The 22,759-nt window shown below is 38.7% G+C and overlaps 2 protein-coding genes and 1 long non-coding RNA gene across 6 annotated transcripts; 1 reads left to right on the top strand and 2 right to left on the bottom strand.

Moving 5' to 3' along the window:
• The first annotated feature begins 2,178 nt into the window (after positions 1 to 2,178).
• Positions 2,179 to 2,739, top strand: LOC113312073 (ATP-dependent DNA helicase PIF1-like). Its single transcript, XM_026560840.1, has one exon. The coding sequence runs from the start codon at positions 2,179 to 2,181 to the stop codon at positions 2,737 to 2,739; it is 561 nt and encodes a 186-aa protein (XP_026416625.1).
• A 5,953-nt stretch (positions 2,740 to 8,692) lies between these two features.
• LOC113309121 lies at positions 8,693 to 11,838 on the bottom strand. Of its 4 annotated transcripts, none has more exons than XM_026557540.1 (6): positions 10,670 to 11,838; positions 10,272 to 10,411; positions 9,917 to 9,996; positions 9,710 to 9,812; positions 9,400 to 9,571; positions 8,693 to 9,172 (listed from the first exon to the last, which is right to left on the bottom strand). In XM_026557540.1, exons 1-5 carry the CDS (start codon positions 10,772 to 10,774, stop codon positions 9,565 to 9,567), a joined length of 435 nt encoding a protein of 144 aa, XP_026413325.1. In that variant the 5' UTR covers positions 10,775 to 11,838; the 3' UTR covers positions 8,693 to 9,172; positions 9,400 to 9,564. The 4 variants fall into 4 exon arrangements, 2 of the variants coding, with proteins under 2 accessions (XP_026413325.1, XP_026413324.1); XM_026557539.1 differs by having other exon boundaries at positions 9,400 to 9,555; positions 10,670 to 11,837; XR_003340334.1 differs by having other exon boundaries at positions 9,710 to 9,925; positions 10,670 to 11,827.
• Positions 11,839 to 12,067: 229 nt separating this feature from the next.
• LOC113308875 lies at positions 12,068 to 12,997 on the bottom strand. Its single transcript, XR_003340153.1, has 3 exons — positions 12,764 to 12,997; positions 12,562 to 12,636; positions 12,068 to 12,393 (listed from the first exon to the last, which is right to left on the bottom strand). It is a non-coding gene; the product is annotated as an uncharacterized LOC113308875 (long non-coding RNA).
• Positions 12,998 to 22,759: the final 9,762 nt, after the last annotated feature.

Here is a 22,759-nt window from a genome sequence, read left to right on the forward strand (position 1 = left end):
CCACTAAAGCAATGGATAAGACGGAAACGCAACAACAAAGTCATTGGCAGAGTTAACATTTTTTCTACCCGCAGTGAAAATTATCATTTGAGACTTCTCTTGAATAATGTTAGAGGGCCAACTTCTTTCGAGGACTTTTCTAAAGGTAGGAAATAATACTTTTTCGACGTCTAAAGAAGTAGCGCAACATTTGTGTCTGTTAGAAAGTGACACTCCCATCCGTGACACAGTTCTTGAAGCCGTACAAGTAGAGATGAGATCAAGCAGTTTGTAAAGGGGTTGTTAGAAAGTGACACTACCAATGTGAGATTTGTTCAAGTGTACAGTCTGTACAATATCTGTACAAGTATGTTTGAAAAGGGGTTGATCGCGTCTCCATGGAAGTTTCAAACGAGAAAGAATCGGAAGATGAGATCAAGCAGTTTGTAGATGCTCGATGGATTTTCCCGCAAGAAGCTCTTTGGCGTATATACAAGTATCAAATGATTAAGATTTATCCAGTACACTTGAAGGATCGGCAGAGGATTCTACTTCCTGAAGGTAATACTGTCCAAGATGTGATACGACGAGAAAAAGCATCACATACCCAATTGACTGATTTTTTTAAGATAAACCAAGAAGATGAGTTTGCGAGAACTCTTCTCTACTAGGAATTTCCCGAACACTACAAGTAGAGCCACTAAAGCAATAAATAAGACGGAAACGCAACAACAAAGTCATTGGCAGAGTTACCATTTTTCTGCCCGCAGCGAAAATTATCATTTGAGACTTCTCTTGAATAATGTTAGAGGGCCAACTTCTTTCGAGGACTTGCTAAAGGTAGGAAATAATATGTTTTTGACGTATGAAGAAATAGCGCAACATTTGTGTATGTTAGAAAGTGACACTCCCATCCGTGACACACTTCTTGAAGTCGTACAAGTAGAGATGCCTTAGTCTTTAAGGAGGCTTTTCTGCGTGTTGTTAGACCTTTGCAACCCCACTGGAGTTCGTGAACTGTGGGATGAATTTTTCCCGTACATGATTGAAGACCACTGCCGGTTTAACACAAAAACACGGGCAATCAATCTGATTTTACGGGAAGTAAGGTCTGTTCTCGGCGAAAAATTAATTGCCACATATAAACTCCCACCTATCACTGAAGACATAGGAACTTCAGGAGTAAACGAGTTGGTGTGCGAGGAATTCATAGTTCCAGTTTCTCCAGAAGATCTATCATCTATTAATATGCTAAACGCCGACCAAAAACATGCATTCGATAGGTAAATATTTTATGGAGCTTTACCTCTTTATTTTTACAGTTGTTTCTCTTTTATTGAAACTTGATTTCCTTTGCATAATCTCTCGCCATCATGTATGTTGCAAATACCGACCCGAATGAATCCCACATGAGTCAACAAACTTTACTAAAGACGTTACATGTGTTCGGCTATCCTTTCTTTGAATCTCCGTTGGTTTCAATGAACAACACGATACCAGTTTCAACTTTCAGTTTGCCCATCTTATGTGCCTTTGTATTTAAACGATAGAGAAATAAATACCTAAAACATACAAGATTAATTTTATGTATGTATGTATGTATGTGTTTTTTGCATCATTATTTGTGAACATTGAGTTGTTTCCTGCACTAAATGTTCCATTACTTGCTGCAAAGGGGAAGCATGGGTTGTGCAGTGCATGGTGCGAAGACACTTTAAAACTGAGACTAAACAAAGTGAAACAAGCCAACTGAGTATATTGCCTAATACTCATATTTTATTTCCTTTACCTCATCTTTAACTGATTGATTATAATTTACGTAACTTCTATGCAGGGTAGTGAGTTCCGTTATGAGAGGCGAGAAATCTATATTCTTCATTGATGGTCCGGGTGGCTCAGGCAAAAAGCTTCTCTATAGGGCGATATTGGCCAAGTTACGAAGTGAAAGACGTATTTCAATTGCAACTGCAACATCAGGTATTGCTGCAACCATGATGCCAGGAGGGAGGATGGCCCATTCTAGATTTAAGATACTCGTACCAACATACACAACATCTACATGCAACATAGTCGCAGAAGATCCTTTGGATGATTTCATTCGAAAAGCTGATACCACCAAAGAATGATATCGTCGAAAAGCGCAACCAGAAAGTTATCAACATCTTTCCAGGAGATGAGGTAGTTTATCATTCTTTTGACATGGCTAAAGATGACCCTAACAATTTGTGGACCGAAGATTTTCTCAACACTATTGCTCCAGGTGGATTGCCTCCTCACAGGCTTATACTCAAGATAGGTGCTCCGATAATTCTTTGGAGGAATCTTGATCCCAGTTATGGTCTTTGCAACGGCACGAGGTTGCGATGCAAATATTTGTATAGAAACTTCATTGATGCGGAGATCATTACTGGTAGTTGTTCAAGGCTCAGAGTCTTGATTCCAATGATACCCATGGAACCTCCCAAAGAGGTGATACCCCCATTCAAGTTCGTCCGCAAGCAATTTCCAGTTCGTGCAGGTTTTGCACTTACGATAAACAAGGCACAAGGGCATACAATACCACATGTTGGTATTTATCTACTAGAACCGGTGTTTAGTCACGGACAATTATATGTTGCTTTGTCTAGGGGAGTTTCAAGAACTACAACAAAAGTGTTAGTTAAGAATGGAGTTCTTCTGGATGTCTCTGAAACATGTATTAAAAATGTTGTGTTCCAAGATGTTCTCAGATCGTCTGACATTTCTATAGCAAATAACTAACTGTGTGGTGTGGGCATCACAACATTCCACCCTCCTTGAAAACAGACTTGTCCTCAAGTCTTATATTCTGGAAATCGCGTAATTAAATCATCAGCGTCCTCCCAAGTTGCTTCATCTGCAGGATGGTTCTTCCAATGCACTAAACATTGCGTACCAGCATGATTTCCTTTCTTGTACATCCGTCTCTGTAAAATGGAAGATGGTTCCCATTTGTCATAGTCTATCACATCTGGTAAAACAACAACGATATTAACATGGAAAACGGGATGAATTCGACTGGTGGTAGGAAGCTCCAATTTATAAGCCACTGTTCCAATTTTCTCCAAGACTCGAAAGGGTCCGTAAAAACGAGGAGAAAGCTTCGAAAAAGATTTACTAGCAACAATTTTTTTTCGATATGGTTGTAGACGCAAATAAACCCAATCATCAATCTCAAAATGACGTTCTGTTCTGTGAGAGTCAGCATATTTCTTCATCCTAGCTTGAGCTTCATGCAAGTGAGACTTCAACAATTTAAGAGTGATATATCTGTCTTGAAGATTGATATCAACATCATGGACTGAGGTAGAGCCTGGTAAGTATGATAAAATGGTTGGAGGAGGTCTACTATACAAGGCTTCATATGGAGTCATTTGGATGGCAGTATGAAAGCTTGTTTTATACCACCATTCAGCCCAGGGAAGCCATTTAAACCAATCTTTTGGATTCATACCAGCAAAGCAGCGCAAATAACACTCTAAAGTGCGATTAGTAACTTCAGTCTGACCGTCAGATTGTGGATGGCATGCTGTAGTGTGACAAAGTTGCGTTCCTTGGAGAGAAAAGAATGCAGTCCAAAAATTACTCATGAATATCGCATCTCGATCAATGACAATACTCTTTGGTATCCCATGAAGACGAATCACCTCGCGTACAAATACTTGTGCAACTATGCTTGCAGAATAAGGATGACACAAAGCAATAAAATGTGCATACTTGGAAATTCGATTAACAACAACCAAAATAGAGTTTTTTCTCTCAGATAGAGGAAACCCGTCGATGAAATCCATTGAAATATCAAGCCAAACATCAGCAGGAATGGGTAAAGGATTCAAGAGGCGAGGAGGAGATATCGATTCAGTTTTATTGCGTTGGCAAATGTGACAACGATCAATGAAATCTTTAATTGAATATTTTATTCCCTTCCAATAAATTTTTTGTTGCAATCTCTTGAAGGTTCTTAAGTAACCTGAATGGCCCCCCATTGGATTTGTGTGAAATTCTTCAAGTAATTTGGAGCACCAAGAAGAAGAAGAAACAACCACATTCCTTTTCTTATATCGCAAAATGCCATTAATGTAAGTAAAGTTGCGCTTGAAACCAGGATTACTACGTAAACTAGCAATTAATGACCCATAAGGCATCATCCTGATGACATTCTTTGACAATATCATGCACCCAAGAGAAAATAGGGGTGGAGATTGAATGAAGTTGAGGACTGGAGAGACGAGATAAAGCATCAGCAGCTACGTTCTCTTTGCCATGACGAAAAACAATCTCATAGTCATACCCCAACAACTTAGATAACCATTTTTGTTGTTCCATAGATGATAATTTTTGATCCAAAAAATACTTCAAGCTTCTATGATCGGTATAGATCTTAAAATGTCTTTCCAATAAATAAGGACGCCATTTTTGAACAGCAGATACGAATGCCAACATCTCTTTGTCATATACTGAAAGATTCAAATTCTTACCAGATAGCGGTTTGCTGTAGTAAGCAAGGGGTCTGCCAGACTGCATTAACACATCACCCAAACCACCACTCGAAGCATTACATTCAAGATAAAATTCCTTACTAAAATCCGGTAATGCTAATACAGGAGTTGTAGTAAGAGCATGCTGCAACAATTTGAATGAATAAGTAGCATCATCATTCCAAACAAAAGCATCCTTTTTTAATAGCTGAGTCAAAGGCTTACTGATAGTGCCAAAATCTTTGACAAACTTACGATAATAACCAGCAAGACCAAGAAATGCTCGAAGCTATTTAACTGTGCTAGGAATAGGCCAAGAAAGAATACTCTTGATTTTATCATCTTCAACTGCGACTCCATTAGATGAGATAACATGACCGAGATAGCCCACAGAGGGTTGAGAAAATGTGCATTTAGAATCTTTCACGAACAATTTGTTGGAACGTAAAATATCAAACATAATAGACAGATGCTTAAGATGCTCAGAAAAACTCTTACTATATATCAATATGTCATAAAAAAAACGAGCACAAACCTGCGTAAATGAGGTCTGAATATATCGTTCATCAAACTTTGAAATGTAGATGGAGCATTCGAAAGTCCAAAAGGCATGACCAAGAACTCATAATGGCCATCGTGCGTCCTAAAAGCTGTCTTAGCAATATCTGGCTCGAAGAGACGAATCTGATAATAACCAGATCGTAAATCTAGCTTGGTAAAGAAGCACGCACCATGTAACTCATCCAAGAGTTCATCGACCAAAGGAATAGAAAATATATCCTTGATAATAAGTTTATTTAATGCCCTATAGTCTACACACATCCTCCAAGTACCATCCTTTTTACGAACCATTAAAATCGGAGACGAAAAGGGACTGGAACTGGTACGTATTAATCCATCTTCCTTCAACTCAGTAACTATTTTTTCAATCTCAGCCTTCTGAAAATGAGGGTACCTATAAGGTCGAATATTAACTGGAGAAGAATCAGGTAGTAAAGGAATGTGGTAATCATGCTCACGAGAAGGTGGTAACGAATCATGAGACTGAAAAATGTCGGAATATGTTGATAATAATTGCTAAATTTCAGGTGGTAGTTCGGCAGTTAAATCGCTTTTAGATGCATTAAATTCAGATAATTGAAACAGAATTCCAAAGTGCTCCTTGTTCAATAAATGCTGCATGGGAGAACTATCCATCATCATTACAGTTGAGACGTCATTTCCCACCAAAAGAATGTTAGCATCTTGAATGTTGAACTTCATAGTTAAAGTTGTAAAATTCCAAGAGATTTCACCTAACGTGCGTAACCATTGGACACCCAACACGGCATCACAACCACTGATAGGTAATAGATGAAAATCATAAGTAAAACTATAGCCCTGTAACTGAATTGGAATATTAAAACAAGAGCCTTGAGTACTTATCTGACCACCATCACCAACTGTTACGCGTAAGTCAGCATCTGTTGAGAAAATAGAATAACCACACTGTTTGGCTACCTTTGGGTGTAGAAAATTGTGGGTAGAACCCGAGTCGACAAGAACTGTTAAAGCTTGACCTTTAGTAAAACCAGAAATACACATTGTCCTAGGAAAAGGAGTACCCAAGAGAGAATGTAAGGTGATCTTGGCCTCAGACTCAACTGGTTCAATATTATTGTCAGCATGGTTGTCCACAGGTTGCTCAAAAACATCCTCAACTTCAGTATCCATTTAAGCAACATTTAAGATAGTCAATCTAGGATTGGCACAAACGTGAGTTGGTGTAAAGAGTTCATCAAAATTAAAGCAGAGACCTTGGGCACGTCTTTGTTTCTGTTCTTTCAAGGAAAGTCGTCTAGCTCCTGGTGGTATAGATGACTTATTATATGGAGTAGGTTGTACTGTAGCAGCAGGCCTAAACGGAGGAGGACGATAAGGTTGTATTGTGACATCCTTAGTAACAGCTGCATAGGCCTCTTCTTGATGAAGTGCTTTGGTAAACATCTCAAGTAATGTTTGTGGTGCCAATAACTTAACCGTAGTACCAATATGAGGTTTTAAAGAACGAATGAAGCAACTGATCAAATAATCCTCTGGAAAATCAACAAAGTTTAAGAGATGCTCAGATTCAGATATATGTTCACGTACGATACCTTTCTGATTAATGGCGCTGATAGCCAAGCGAGAATCAACAAATTTCTACAGAGCAAATCTTTCACGAACCAGAGTACAAAACTGTTCCCACGTATTGACTTCAGTTTTGGTTCTTCGCCATCTAAACCATTGATTGGCCTCGCCTTTAAGATGGGCAGCGATAACAATAATCTTAAGAGCATCAAATGTATTGTACACACTAAAATATTGGTCTGCATTGAAAATCCAGCCATCAGGGTCTTCACCAGAAAAGTTTGAAAATTTGATATTAGGGCGCATCTGTTATGGTTGACCATGGTTAGGGTAAATTGGTGGTGGAGGTGGCGGAGGTGGTGGAGGAGGTTGTGCAACACCAACAGGTTGTTGTCTCTGAGGTAAAAACTCCCTAAGCACAGTACGTAAAGAATTTTCCATCGTGTTATTGAGTGCTGTAGTTAGCTCTGTGACAAGAGCAGTACGTTCTTGTGCACGTACCAACAATTTTTCTTCCTTCTTCTTAGTCTGAACTTCCTCATTATGAACATGAAGGTTGGTAATAGTTTCAGACAAATCGTTGAGATTCTCTGCAATCCCTGCGATCGCTTCATGCACGTTCTTCAAGTTATCAGTGTAAGACATTGTAATCAGAAAACAAGAACCTTAAAAAAAATTGATCGATTTTGAGATTTGAGCTAAACCTGCTCTGATCCAGGTGTTAGGGTTCTAGACCTTTAACACTGGAGAGATGGTTAAAACACAAGAAAGAGCTGGATAAACCCTTTGAATTGGGGGTCAGCCACCAGCTCTGAGAAGAAAACTAAATAAACTAAACTTTTGTTATATTGATTGATTGTTCTAAGCAAACAACGGCCAGGCTATTTATAGCTTCCAGGCTTGAATAACAAGAAAAGAACTCGAGTTTAAGACTGTCTAAACTAGGAAGAAATTAATCTAATTACGGAAAGCTAAGAAACTAATTATAGCAAATAACTAACTGTGTGGTGTTGGCATCACAACAGAGGGATGCAATAAAGAAACTGATAACAAATTTTATTAAAGATGAAAAGAAGGATTACAGAAGAATAGAGAAGTCAGACACAACTGACAGAAGAAAGAAAGAAAATCACCAAACAAGTCTGAAAATCCTGAAAAAACTAAAACAACCACCACGTTCCCCTGACTTTCTCTTCGGGGATGACCTCCGTCGCTGCTGTGTACTTCTCCTAGAATTGGAGCAGTAGTAACAGAAAGGTTCCTCCGTCACAGTAGGCCTTGAACGGTCCTCTGCCTGCATGTTTGGATCACAAAAAGAAAAAACTATAAGTCCAACTCTCATAATACAGCAGATAAGATAAATGGTTCATTTCGTGTTCTGAAATGAATGTTGCCAAAGAGACATTCCAGAAAAGATAAAACCTCATGAGTATGTATGTACCTTTTTAAAAGATCGAAAGAGTCGGGTCTCGGCTTTATGTAACCTTTCGTCGAGCGCAGCTCTATCTTCCGCACGTAAGTCAAGCTAATAACCAGAATGATTACAAACAACACAGTTAGGGTTTTGAAAAAGGTCAAGATTAGAATAACAAGAAATAATGAAGACGATACTCACTTTATGTAAAATATGGTTTATTCTATTTAAGGTCGTAAGACCTTCTTCTAAGTATCCAAGATTTTTAACATGTGTTCTGAGACCCATTTTGAATCTTTTGCTGCTGGCTTTTTAGTGTACAATGAAGATTGCTGCTGGGAATATTCGGAGTACTGGAACAGGAAACGTATATTGTGAATGAATGAATGATGCCTATATATAGAGAATGTGTTAGTCTGAAACATCGCAATCATTCATGAAACATCGCATTAGTTGAGACACTCGCACCCAATCAGACATGGACTTGGAGAGTCGTGACTTTCAGCAATCATAAACCAACGGGAGGGCACATAAACTAAAGACATGCATCTTTTCACCAATCATCAACCATCTGCCTGGGACATTCTGACATTTTTACTAGACCTTAACTACTCTAGTGAGAGGGTTGGAATTTGTGCACGTGCAATACATGTTTCCAACAGAATGTTGGCAACTGACCCTTCCGGGGAGTTAAAAAGCTAATTGTTGCACAACATTTTTCAAGAGTTGCAACAATTTGCATATAGATTTTTTTTTTACTTATTAACTTCAATGTTGGATTCTACAGATGCAAGTACTATGAGGTAGTTTTTTACCCCTTTTCTCTCTCTCTCTCTCTCAAAAAAAAAAAGTACTATGAGGTAGTTTAGAATTCCATGTTTTTGGTTATCACAAGAACACTTGAAGCAAATCCTGCGTGAAGACTGTATCCTGCTGAAAAGGGGAAATTACATAATTCCAACTTGCTTGAGACTCTTGGAGAGGCCTTCACTGCATACTTTGTCAGTAAGATTGATAAATTAGAAATGCAGGGTTCCGTCGAGATCATTCTGCGAGCATCAACTACTGCAGCTTTTGTGGCTTCAAGATATATCATATGGTGTTTGGACTTCTGATAATTTCTCCCTCTCCCTTTTATTTTATCTCACACAGAGAATTCCATTGGCATACCCTCCTGCAAACACAATCAACCAATTGAAGGAGATAATAAATTTTGTAGAGTGCAATATAGTCTCAAGTGTAGAAATATAATAATTCAGTAACTGGTGCAAAGTAAGTTATATATCTTAAAGTATTTGTTTTGTTAGCTGTTCCACATTTCCACTATTCTTCGGATTATGCTTTGCATAAAGATTGCAAACTACGAAACTTAAATCAAGATAGGAAGATCAATGTGCTTACAGAGAAGACAATGGATAAATTTCATTCTGAACAAATCGTGCAGAATTGCCGAATTACAACTCCTCAAATTCTGAATCCGCTCTGAAGAAATAAAGGTACTCCGGCTTTCTACTGCGATAGTCTTGGCAAGCAGGGCCTTACCAGTCCCAAGCCCACCTGTCAAAATCATTCCCTGAAACCAGGTTCAGGATATGCAGATAAATGGTAAACGAAAGAGGGATGCTAAATAAAAAGCACAAATGCATCCAAACGTAAGTTACTGCAGCATATAAAGGTATACACTGAAAGGACTTTAAGCATCTAAATATACCTTGAGCAGCTTTCCTCCAAGGCGTGCAAAGTTACAAACTTCCCTGCGTGCTTGACGTACTCCACCACTTCCATGAATTCACAATTTTTAGGTACTATAATTGCTAGATGAAAACATGCATTGCCAACATTACACCAGTTATATCAATTTCAAGTACTTCCATTCCAATAACAAGTATCTAGCAGAACTTCTAAACAACACCAACACCTGCAGTTCCTGAAGACAAAAAGCTGAATAAATTCAACAATCTGGGACGAGCTTTGCATCCAGCGATGGATTGAATACAGCTGCAGAAGAAGTTTCGTACAACAATTTCAGGAATCACGACTACGTCCCATTTGTCATAAGTATCTTTAGTCTTAAATTACATTTACTGAGGCTTTTAACAGGAGATCTGGTATTAATCTTTATATATAAGGCTTGTGATTAAAATGAGTCATACTGATCCAATAAGAACAACTGGCAAAAGGGAGAAATGAATGAGTAATCTGAAATGAAATAACAAGAACCACACCACATATTCTAATATAGAAAATGAATAAGTGAAGATTTTCACGGATACCTCTGAAATGGCGGCCATAAAATAACTCCAAAAACTTTACATGTCTGGCTCATCTCCTCTGACTTCGATAGGTTTGAGTCCCAAGAGATTCTCAAATTCAGCTTCCGCCTCGGCGGATCTACCTTTCTGTCCCCAACAGTCTGTTTAATTCAGAAATTTAAACAAAAACTATAACTCCAACCTTTACTTTGTAAGAGTACATAAGAAGTTAAGATTTTAGCCAATGCGTCATGTAATTCATTTGTGGTAGAACCTTGAATTACATTTTCTATGTAACTCAGGTAAAATTTCCAATTTAATCATCTAAAAGTCCGTTCTTCAATATCGCTACACCATGTAGAAGACATCATAAATCAAAAATCAAAATTAGAGTAACAAGAAATGACAATGATACTCACATGTTGTTCAAGTTGATATAGGTTTTGCAAGGTGCTAAAGCTTTTTAAAAATGATGGAAGATCTTCAACAACTATGTCCATATTAACTTGTTCACGGTTCTGCATTTGAAGATTGCTGAGGATAACCAGAGAATCCAAATTGAAAACATAGTGAATGATGCACAATTCTAATATAGATGGACGGATGTGAATGTGTTAAGTCATGAATAGTCACAATGTTTGATGAAACATCACAATGGTTCAAGAAATAACTAAATCATTTCCACTATTAGAATGCAAACATTGTGATGTTTCATCAAACAACACAATGATTCAAGAAATAACTAAATCTTCTTTACTACAATATTGAAAAGGCAATATATATAAATCTACTCAAACTCTAGATTGATGAATTGGGGTGCAGTTGATTCTAGGTTTGGACTAAATCATCAAATTGTATGTTACATTCTTTAATACTCCCCTCCTCATCTGTTCCAAACCAAAACAAAGTCAATAACAGAATTCCAATTATAAGCTAAACCCATTAGTTCTTATAATCATCACCAACATCATCAAGAACTTCACCAAGAAATTTCAAATTCTATTAAAAATACTGAAGAAGAAGGTGATAACAAGAATTCAAGAACTATTAGTACTGCTACTATTACTTGAATAGAATCACAAGGAACTCATGTTAATGAAAACTGAATAAAATAAAAAAACCCAAGAACCCATGTTACTAGACAAAAATCAAGAACTGAAACCAGGAAAATTATTGAAGAAAGTGAAGGGCCTCTTGACATTTGTGATCTTTTTAATCGAAAATGAGTATTTGAATTTCTCATCGAACAAGTTACCACCACCACAATTGCTGGTAGAATCTTCATGGGTTTCTGTGTTCCTCCCAGTTTCAACAGGCACGATTGAACTCTTGGTGACGAACCCATTTGTTCTATTCTGAGTTTTTTTTTTGTTTGTAATTCGATGATTTCCTGGGCTAGTTGAATCGTTCTTGAACGAAGAAGAACAAAATTGATTGATTGAGGTTTTTGTTTAGGTTTTCTTTTTCTTTTTTTGAAGGAATTTTTGTTTAGGGTTTGGTTTTACTGTAAATGGATTTGAGTAATGAAATGAAGAAATTGATTGGATTTTTGATGAAAACCAAAATATATCACGGCCGTGTCATTTACACTCTACTTACACCGTATTTTTGCGGTGCTATTTATCTTGCACTCTTTTTGCACCATAATATATTCATGGTGGTTCTGCCATGAAATTCTGAAAAAAAAAATCTATATATCTTCACTGAATTTATGGCTTGATTCATTCGATCGATTCATTGTAGTCTTTGCTTTGTATAGAAATATAGATGATCACAGTTTCTGACAAAAATACAGAAATGTTTGAGGAAAGTATTGAAACAAACAAATTTTATTAATACCAAATCCAAAAGATTACAACAGAAATTATTAATACCAATCCAAAAGATTACAACAGAAAAGAAGTCTTGAGAAAACAAAAAGCTAAAGGAAAAATCATCGGGATACAAGGATTATCCAAGAACTCGGGCATATAGTGATTAGTACAAAATTGATTGCCTTGGTTGAAGTTTGTATTGCAAATCAATTAGTACGACGATGACGACGTAGACCTCGTCGGCACTTTTCGTGCTCTCCTGTGTGTTGCTTGTGCGCCTCAGAACACACTTTTGTGTTTGTATGAGCCCTTACCAAGTCCATAACTTCCTGTTTGGATCAGAAATGAAATTTTGAACTAAAAAAACAAGAACTGCAAATCCAACTCTTATAAGTTATAACAAAACTAAGATGCTATGGCCAACGTATCATCTGAAAATGATTGTTGCCGAAGTGATAATCCAGAAAAAAACATCATGAGATGTTGAATGTACGTACCTTTGGATGAGTTTGAATATTGTTTAAGATCCATTCCAGTTCCAGGGCAAGTCTCTCATTCTCAGTCAAGTCTAACTAATCACCAGATGTCCAGATCACCAGAAAGGATTACAAACAACACAATTAGAGTTTTGAAATAAGGAATAAAACTCAAAAGTTCAAAATTAGAATAACAAGAAATAATGACGATGATACTACTCACGTTTTCAGAAAGATGGTCGATTTTTTTAAAAGTCCCGGGACTTTTTTCTAATGATTTCCGATTCATCTTCATCTTGTTACTGTGCTTCGTAGATTGCTGGGAAAAAACTAAGTATACAAAATGAAAAAATAGTGAATGACAGCAAGATTGTTATGACATATATATAGGGATGGAAGTGAAATGGTTGAGACTGTTGAGTGAATAATCGCAATTAATGGTTCAAGCATAACTGAAAGCTCAAAACGGTACAAAAAGAATAAGGGAGAACAAAAAAATATCTCAAACGAAACATCGTGATGGTTGGCAAATGAAACATCGAAACGTCGCAATGGTTTGCAAATGAAACATCACAATCATTTAACATTTCATCCAAAAAGAAGAAAAAGAACGAGCACTATCCTCCATGCAAAAAGAGAAAGCAAAAAACTGCCAAAAGAATGGCCAAAAAAGAGCCCTTTAGCTGTAGTTTCCATCTCCCCCAGGATCGTCCAAGAGTTATTGACGATCTTAGACTGTCAGCAACATCTTCAGGCGAGATCGAAACGGTGCTATTTGCTACTGACGATCTTTGATCGTTGGCATAATTTTCCGATGAGACCGAAACGATGCTGTTTGCATGTGGAATCACGTTTATCGTGTTGCAGCCCACATGAAAACCATCGAAAAGTTTGGTCAAAGTCGAAGTTTTAAGATCATAACTGATAGAGTCTTTGGTATAATGCCTTACCCTCTTTTGAGAGATAATGGCCATATATATTATTATTATTTTGGTCAATTAAGGAGAATATCCTGTGACCGAAAATAAGGTAGAGTATCTTCTATTACACCCCTTAGTCTGAGCGGGAGAGGAACAAACGCTAAGACTAGAACGAAAATTAATAAACAATTGTCTTGGAAGACCCTTGGTGAAGATATCAGCGTATTGATGTTCGGAAGGGATGTGCAAGACACGAATATCACCAATACGAACCCGTTCACGAACAAAATGAATGTCAATCTCCACATGTTTTGTGCGTTGATGTTGGACCGGATCACCAGACATGTAGACAACACTCACATTGTCACAATACACAAGAGTGGCCCGTTGTAATGGCATATGTAACTCAAGAAGTAAATTCCGGAGCCAGGTCGTTTCAGCCACAGCATTAGCGACACCCATGTATTCTGCTTCAGCGCTGGAGCGAGACACCGTTGCTTGACGTTTGGAAGACCAAGAGACAAGATTGTCTCCAAGAAAAATGCAGTAACCAGATGTTGATCGGCGTGAGTCAGGACAGCCCGCCCAATCAGCATCAGAATAGGCGGTGAGGCCAAAGATATTCGAAACCGAGAGAGACAAACCATGATCAATAGTGCCCTGTAGGTATCGAATAATGCGCTTAATGGCTTGCATGTGTGGCTCCCGAGGGTCATGCATAAATAAACATACTTGCTGAACCGCATAAGATATATCCGGTCGAGTGAAAGTGAGGTATTGTAACGCTCCGGCCAGACTACGGTATAAAGTAGGATCCGAAAGTGCTGGTCCAGAAGTAGCACTGAGCTTAGAGTGCGTGTCAACCGGAGTTTCTACTGGTTTGCAGTTCGTCATGGATGCACGAGCAATGATGTCCTTTGTGTAGAGTGACTGAGATAAAAACAACCCTGAGGAAGAACGAGAAGCAGTAATACCCAAAAAATGATGTAACGGGCCAAGATCAGTCATAGAAAATTCCAGTTTCATCAGGTCGATAAAGCGGGCTAGGAGAGCATCAGTAGAGGCAGTGAGTATGATATCATCAACATATAGTAATAAGTACGCAGTTTCCCGGCCGGACCGGTAAATAAAGAGAGATGGTTCACAAACACTACCCCGAAAACCACAACCTGTGATGAAAGTTGCAAACCTCTGGAACCACGCCCGAGGCGCCTGTTTGAGACCATAAAGAGAACGACGAAGACGACAAACATAATCAGGTCGAGCAGGGTCAACAAATCCCGGAGGTTGATGCATATAAACTGTCTCAGACAAGTCCTCATGTAGGAAAGCATTCTTAACGTCCAATTGGTGAATCGGCCAAGATTTTGATGTGGCAATGCTGAGAACGGTATGAATGGTGGAAGGCTTAACAACCGGACTGAAAGTCTCAAAACAATCAACCCAACCTGTTGAGATTTACCATTGGCAACAAGACGGGCTTTGTATCGCTGCAATGTACCATCTGCATTAAACTTGTGACGAAATAACCACATGGAACGAATAACATGAGATCCAATAGGTCGTGGTACTAGATCCCAAGTGTTAGTTTTTAACATAGCAATAAACTCATCTAGCATGGCCTTGGTCCAGTTGGGATCCCTAAGAGCATAAAGGTGAGATTTTGGCAAATTGGAGATGTGCTGTTGTGTCTGAACATTGAGATTCAATCTGTGAATGGGACGGAAGATTCCACGAGATGCACGAGTGACAGGACGAGAGGAGTTGGCTGAAGTGCCAGGCTGAGCAGAAGAGGAAGGCGTGACCGCCTGGATAATGCAGTCAGGCGCTGAAGTGGTGCAGTCAGGCGCTGTTGCAGGTGCTGAAGAGGTGTAGTCAGGTGCTGAAGTAGTGCAGTCAGGCGCTGTTGCAGGTGCTGAAGTGTTGCTGTCAGGAGCTGTGGGAGCTGACTGCTGCTGTGGGGGAATGTGGAGGTGAGTTGCTGTAGTGGAACGACGATGAGGAGGTGTGTAGGGCTGTATTGCAGGAGACGGAGTATGTGCAGTGGCGGAAGATGGTGGAGCAACGTCTGGGCGCTGCTGTGCAGTAGAGGAAGGAACTGACGTAGCAGCGGAAGGAGGCTGGACAGTAGGTTTAGGAGATGTTGGGTAACAGAAACGAAAGGGAAGGAGAGTGGAAGATGGTGTAGAGGGAGAGTCTTGACAGTTTGATGAAGTAGAGACAGTGTTCTTGAATGGAAACACGTTTTCATCAAAGGTCACATGACGAGACAAGATGATTTTGTTAGTGGCTAAGTCGAGACATCGATAACCACGGTGATGAGTTGGAAAACCAAGAAAAACACACTTAGTGGAACGAGGAGAAAGCTTATGAGTAGTGGTAGCGGAAAGATTGGGGTAGCAAAGACAACCAAAAGTACGAATATGAGAGTAGGTTGGTTGACGTTGATAGAGAATGGACACCGGAGAAGAGAAATTTAGGATTTTGGAAGGAAGAATGTTGTGGAGGTAGACGGCCATGTGTAAGGAGTCGGCCCAATATTTGGGAGGGATAGATGCATGAGACATAAGCGTGCGAGTGATGTCATTGACACGACGAATCATTCGCTCAGCTTTGCCGTTTTGAGAGGAGGTATGAGGGCATGAGAAACGGAAAACTAACCCATGTTTGTGAGCAAATTCATGAAACGATGAGTTGTCGAATTCACGACCCATGTCACATTGAAAAGATTTGATTTCACGTTCAAACTGAGTTTTAACGAAGGAACGAAATTCCAAGAACTTGGTATAAACTTGGGATTTTAATTTGAGAGGAAAGATCCATAGATAATTTTTGAAGTCATCTAACAATATAAGATAGTAATTAAAACCGGTCTCAACATGTAATGGTGAGGTCCATAAGTCGCTATGAATGATATCAAAAGGAGCAAAAGTAACAAAATTTGATTCAAAAAATGGCAGACGAACATGTTTACTAACTTGACAAGAATGACAAAGTTTGGTAGACTGAGTTTTATTACATTGAATTGAAGAGTTTGCACGTAAATTATCTAAGATAGCTTTCCCTGGGTGGCCAAGAAGGCTGTGCCAAATGTCATGAGAGCACACGGCAAGGGATATAGGATGAGACAGAGACGATGTTGAAGGTGATACGGCAGAGGCAGTAATAGGATAAAGCTCCCCGGAACTGTTACATCGAAGGAGAATCTTCCTCGAATTCAAATCCTTCACAGCGAAACCAGACGGATCAAATTCAACAGACACATGATTATCAGTGGTGAATTTACGAACAGAAACCAAGTTTTTGATTATGTCGGGAGCAACAAGAGTATCTTTGAGTTTTAGGGTGCGGGACGAAATATCTATGAACTTGGTACCGGAGGCAGTGACTGGAATACTGTGACCATTGCCAACTAAGATGGAATGAATATTACTAGTATTAAAAACAGTATTCAAAGTACCTGAATCCGCAGTGAGATGCGATGTAGCACCGGTATCCATATAGAAAGCGTCGTCGGGTGAGTATAAACTCATGGAGCTGTACGCTTCGGAAATGTCACTTGGTTGAAGATATTCCGTGGATGGAGTAAGGTATGCCTGTGCACGTCCAACGCTAGATGTTCGAACGCGTGACTGACCAGTACGGCCACGGCCTTGGAAGGAACCGCGGCTGGAAGGTTGCTGCCAATGTGTTGCCGGAGGTGCTGTAGGATACGGACAAGGTGGTACTGCCCATTGTGGTGGACAGTGGATGTTGTACGTAGGATGAGGTGCATCGTAGAGCTGATAAGAGGACGGAGGTGTTGGCAGCAGGGGTGGTTCGGTGGCTGGAGCAGATGAGCGATGACCACCACGTCTGGCATGACCACCACGCTGTGAGTGCTGGTTGTTGCGGTCTGTGGGTGGAGCTGCAGCGGCAAGAGCAGTAGGTGCAGACTGTGATTGCTGTTGGGAGCATAGAATCTCTTCAGTACGCAGCTGGGATCGAGCGGCATCAAACGTCGGCATTGATTGTTGGATAAAAGAGGCTACCGTGTTGTATTCCTCCGGAAGGCCGTTGACAAGTTGGATCACAAGGCGTTTGTCATCCATGGGAAAGTCAAGATCAAGTAATCGATCGGACAAGGATTTTAGCTTATCGCAGTAATCATCAATACTAGTGCAATCAATAAACTTAAGATTGACAAACTTACGTTCAAGAGTCGCAGCGCGGTTACCTTTGTTGTCTTGAAAGAGTTTCTTAAGATGATCCCAAAGCTCTTTAGCAGTTTTGCCAGATTTGAGGACGGTGAGCATTAAATCCTTGGCCATGGTGGAGAACATCCACTGTCGACAGAGAGCGTCGAGTTGGAGCACGGTGTCGGCGTCAACATCTGCAGGGGGTTTGGCTCCATTGATGAGAAAAAGAAGGCGATGAGCCTGAAGATGGAGTTCAAACAGAAAAACCCAAGATGAGTATTCATCCTGTTTGATGTCTAGGATAATAGGGATTAGGGTTTTGATGTTGTTGATAGCAAACGCCGGATGGATTGTCTTTTTATCTCCTGCCATTGTTGATTTTGGTGAAGAAGGTGAAGAAGAAGAAGAGGATCGGCTATTAGGTCGATACCATGATAGAGTTTTTGGTATAATGCCTTACCCTCTTTTGAGAGATAATGGCCATATATATTATTATTATTTTGGTCAATTAAGGAGAATATCCTGTGACCGAAAATAAGGTAGAGTATCTTCTATTAATAACAATAGAGAGTTGTAACGCAACGCAGTAGAAGTTGATCGTTCCTTGTAATTGCCACGAGGTCAGAGACCCATAGAGAGTTCCAGTACTGCTCTTCCCATTCTATATTGAACTCCTTGATCCAATGCCACAAATTCTTGTCGTTGTAGTTTTTGATGGGGAATAACAATTAAAATTTATCAAACAACTAAATAATATAAGAGGCACTTATCTGATTTTTTGTGTCTTCTCCTTTAGTTAACTGTTGATGTCTTGAACATCTTGCTAAACACCATAGAAAGAAGAAATTGGTAATAGTGGATTGAGGCGCATGTTCAACATACTGTCCTTAAGACAAGAATGCCCTGCTACACTCCAAAAAGGATGTTGCTATAAACCTACTGAACATCTGCCTCCAAGATACAACAATCTCAATAAATTTTGAAGAGCACACTCAAACCTTATTCTATCTAGAACTTGGCAGCGGAAAACTCACGAATCGTTAGCACTTAAAACCCTCGTATCAAACATAGAAAAACGTAGAAGAAGTACTCAACACTGGGGGATATAAGAGAGGTTTATATATATATATCAAAACCCTAGTGCAAATCCAAATATATATAAGCTAAACTTACCCCATAAAAACAAGAGATAATTTTGGAAGGTCTTTTAATTATTTTGAAAAACCGTTTTATAATAACTTTTTATTCACATAAAACCGTATTTTTTCCAACAATCCCCCACATGAATAAAAATACGATAAAACACGGAAAACAGGAAATATCACGAATAGGCATAGGTGTCCATAAGGTCTTGAACCTTTGCTTAGTGAGAGGTTACCTGAACTACTTATTAGCCAGTGTCCATAAGGTCTTGAACTGTCTAACATTTGGTGTAACTCGCGATAACAACCACGCATGATATCTCCAAGGTTGCTGCCAAGCTCCGCCGTTGTGTCCATTTTGGCCCTGGACGTATCTTATTTCTCAGAATGCTCTAGAGAATTAGCTCATACTCTCATAGGAAGCGACCCACTTCCTCATTCAGATAGGTGAGTTCCATCAAGAGTATTCACTGCTACACCCCACTTCAATCTTAAATTGAAACTATGGAACTCATTAAGACTTATTAAAAGTCATCCTTCACATGCAGTCACACTATCACATCTACACCATAGGGAAGGGACAGAGAATATAATTCTCTGATAGTGTTTACCTTTACCCGCCATAAATTAGTTGTCTCATTCGAAACCTTGATCTTGGGATCTCCAGTCAGCAAGGTTGGGTATCCTTCATGGCAAGTTTATTTTATATGATCTTAAGTCCCATTCCCCCTCGATGTATAATTACGAACTATCTCTTTAGAAAATCCTTTCGTCAAAGGACCACTAATTTTTCTGTTGACTTCCCTAAGTCTGTGAGGTTCTCTTTTGACTTTACATGTCTACTGAGACCTCTTTTTGACTTCACGAACCAACTAAATTACTTCATTAAATAGTATAGTTGTCTTACCGAATTAGCCTTCCCCGAGTATGTCTAGACTTTGTCATTGCTCATTTACTTTAGACTCACATAGTCAATTGAGTTTCTGCAATGATGGCCACATGCTTCGGTCACAGAGGAATATCTTCTAAGAAGCATCTTAGTAATCATTCGTCTTCCTCTTCTGCTTGAATTAAATCACACGAACTTTGATTTCTTCAATATACAAGTTCATCTTGTCTGTTTTAAGGACTTCCTTAGACAGACACTCCTTAAGAGGATACACACATAGGCTAAGATTTTTACATGGCCTGAAACAACAACATCTCTTAAGGTCAGTACATTATGTATTACATACACAATTTAAGATGTACCTCAAGTATGGCAAGTCTTTAATCAGATCATCCCAATACTTCTCTTGAGACACGATACAAGGGTATTTATATACATCTGATATACTGCATGTTTACAACACACGTTAAATGCATCGAGTTTGACAAAGACCATTTCCTTCAGATATTCTTCTGGTTCCCTTTGATCCTTTATATCATGTCAACTAACTTTTTCTTTCAGTCAAATCATAAATATCAAATATTCCATAAGTGGTTGTAAAGCATACAAAAAATACATGTACCATTCACTAGTACGTTCATTATAGCTTCCTCAAAATTAAGGTTAGTGCAATATATATCACATATTTGAAATTAAATATGTACCTCATGCATTCCAATCTCTGGTCCTCTAGTCAGAGCATCCCTGTGATTTACCAAGGTAAACATGGACATGCAAATCTGTTTTACAACACATACTAAACAATTTAGACAGAAACTATATCCTCAAAATTTCCTTTGGTTACCTACTGATCCTTTATACCACGTCAACCGCATATTAGTTTCCTGTCAAATCTTAAACAACACCGATTTGTTAGTAGATATAAAACATGTTTATCGTATCACAAGATATATCATAATAGAGGCAATCAATAAGATTAATATCTAAGCTTATACAAATATATATGTAAAGTCAGGTTGCATCAGGTGTACTTCATTTTATTCAAACCTTATAGTTTGTTCATCATCGGATTAACCTGTCAAGGAAACTTTCTCAAAAACCCTTGTGTATCATTACACACTGACATGTGCAAATAAGACGAACAATTTTCTATATTACTTATTTTCTCTAAATTATGGCTACCTGAAGTGGTCCATAAACACATGTCTTTCTTATCTTCTTCAAGGTTGTTTGATACATTCATCATATACCTTTCACAGTTGCACAACCTAAATACCTTCTCAACGACAGTCACATTGAATAATTGTTACGAGTCTGTTTACCATAATTTACCAATTCCTACTACTCCAACATGAGATTTACACAACTCGAAATAAAACACGCACCCAGATGAGGTTTGGTACCTGACGCGAGTTCCAAAGTAGGAAATCAATTGTAAATTAACTTACTCTACCACCGGGTATAATTTTGCATGATGCAGGGCTCACTTTTGTTGGCACAATCTAGTGTTCCAGTTCCGGCATCCATCGCCTCATCTTCGTACGGAAATCGTTTACCTGGATAACTTACACTTACAACCAAGTTAGATATCAAAATTAATGATTCAAGAATGTGGTACAATTTCAACCGCTTACGAGACTAGTGTATACACTTCAGCAATATACACCTCAGTGCATTCCTCATTTGATGCTTCTAGCTAGTGTTCCCATAAAACAAAAGGAATTTGTTATCATACATCTTAATATCCTTAGGTCTCATGGGGTTCTAGTGTACAATCCTTAACTCCAAGTACTGTTTTTTAAGTCAATCTGCACTTGGTGATCTAAACTAGTGGATGCTAAAGATACTTGGAATCGTCCAGTACTTGGCATTTATTTGTTCTAATCTATTGCTAGCTTCCTCGTTTACTGTTTAGAGAAGCCCATAAATTCAACAAACCAACTACACTTTGAACACCTTCTCCTCAATAGTTACCAGGTGTACCACCACACAACCAATTACCAAATTATAACAAAGAAGAAAAGTTGTGATTGCCAGAATAACATCTACAACAAAATGCTTGCCCGCATATACATCTAACAAACTTTTATATCACTTTGGCCAAGACTTTGTGTTGCCTGTAATCCAGTCAACTGTCTATGATTCATCCCTACATTTCTTAACCAAAGTTTCCTCATCAAGCACGAGCAAGGAAAGTGCCCTTCTCATGAGAAACTGAAAACCGTATTACTTTTCCATTATGAGTAACACTGTGGCAACGTTTGACCATCTGATTGTCTTCGATATAAGTCTCCAAAATAAAACATTCAAAACGTTTTACTAGATACAATCAAAATTCTTATATACTGGTGTCTTCTTAAGCTTTATGCCAACGTGTAAAGTCTCCCAATTCAAACCAATTTTAGATTAATAATCACCACTGGTATCTACTAAGTTGAGTACATATTACTCTACTTTTTGCTTCATTCAATTATGGCAGTTGAATGACCATAGATTTGTGCCTCAGAAAAGTCATACCAATGAACTGAACTCAATGACTTACTCCTTGCGCAAAGGCCAATTGATTCTGGTATTCCCTTGTCATCTCCTTAGCATGCGTATCAAGTCGGAACGTCGATACCAATGTGTAGTAACCAGACTATATGATAGCTTGTTGCTGTCATCTCTTTCTCCGACGTACCAAGTTGAACTGTTGAATGTACCTGACAGGTGGTAGCATTTTCCTGACCAAGAATCGAGCACCTGATCAGCAGAGAGATGCAAGAAATATAATCGACATGGTTAGATCAGGAGATCAATCACGTATTTGATCCTAATAAGGGGCGCAAATAATAGTATTTCAATACTAGGCAAACCAAATCAAAGCAACAGATACAATATTGATTTTATGGTCTCAAATTTGGAATTAAAAAAAATTCTCATTGGCAAGTCATCGAACAACTACGTAACAGAAATCTTAGTTTCCACTAACACGATAGATATGTTTGATTAAACAAGTAACTAAGAGATGGTCAATTTTTATAACACACCGTGCACCACGTACATAAGCCATTAATAAGCACATACTAACCGGTTATATGCTCATCATGA

The sequence above is a fragment of the Papaver somniferum genome, chromosome 9 (assembly GCF_003573695.1).
Source record: "Papaver somniferum cultivar HN1 chromosome 9, ASM357369v1, whole genome shotgun sequence".
NCBI lineage: Eukaryota > Viridiplantae > Streptophyta > Magnoliopsida > Ranunculales > Papaveraceae > Papaver > Papaver somniferum.

Excerpts from the sequence above, each read along its gene's own strand:
- LOC113312073 (XM_026560840.1), top strand. The coding sequence starts at position 2,179 with ATGGCTAAAGATGACCCTAACAATTTGTGGACCGAAGATTTTCTCAAC.
- LOC113309121 (XM_026557539.1), bottom strand. The coding sequence starts at position 10,774 with ATGCAGAACCGTGAACAAGTTAATATGGACATAGTTGTTGAAGATCTT. Across the intron at positions 9,997-10,271 it reads TTATGGCCGCCATTTCAGAG|CTGTATTCAATCCATCGCTG; the intron begins GTATCCGTGAAA and ends CTTCTTCTGCAG. Across the intron at positions 9,813-9,916 it reads TTTGTCTTCAGGAACTGCAG|CAATTATAGTACCTAAAAAT; the intron begins GTGTTGGTGTTG and ends GTTTTCATCTAG.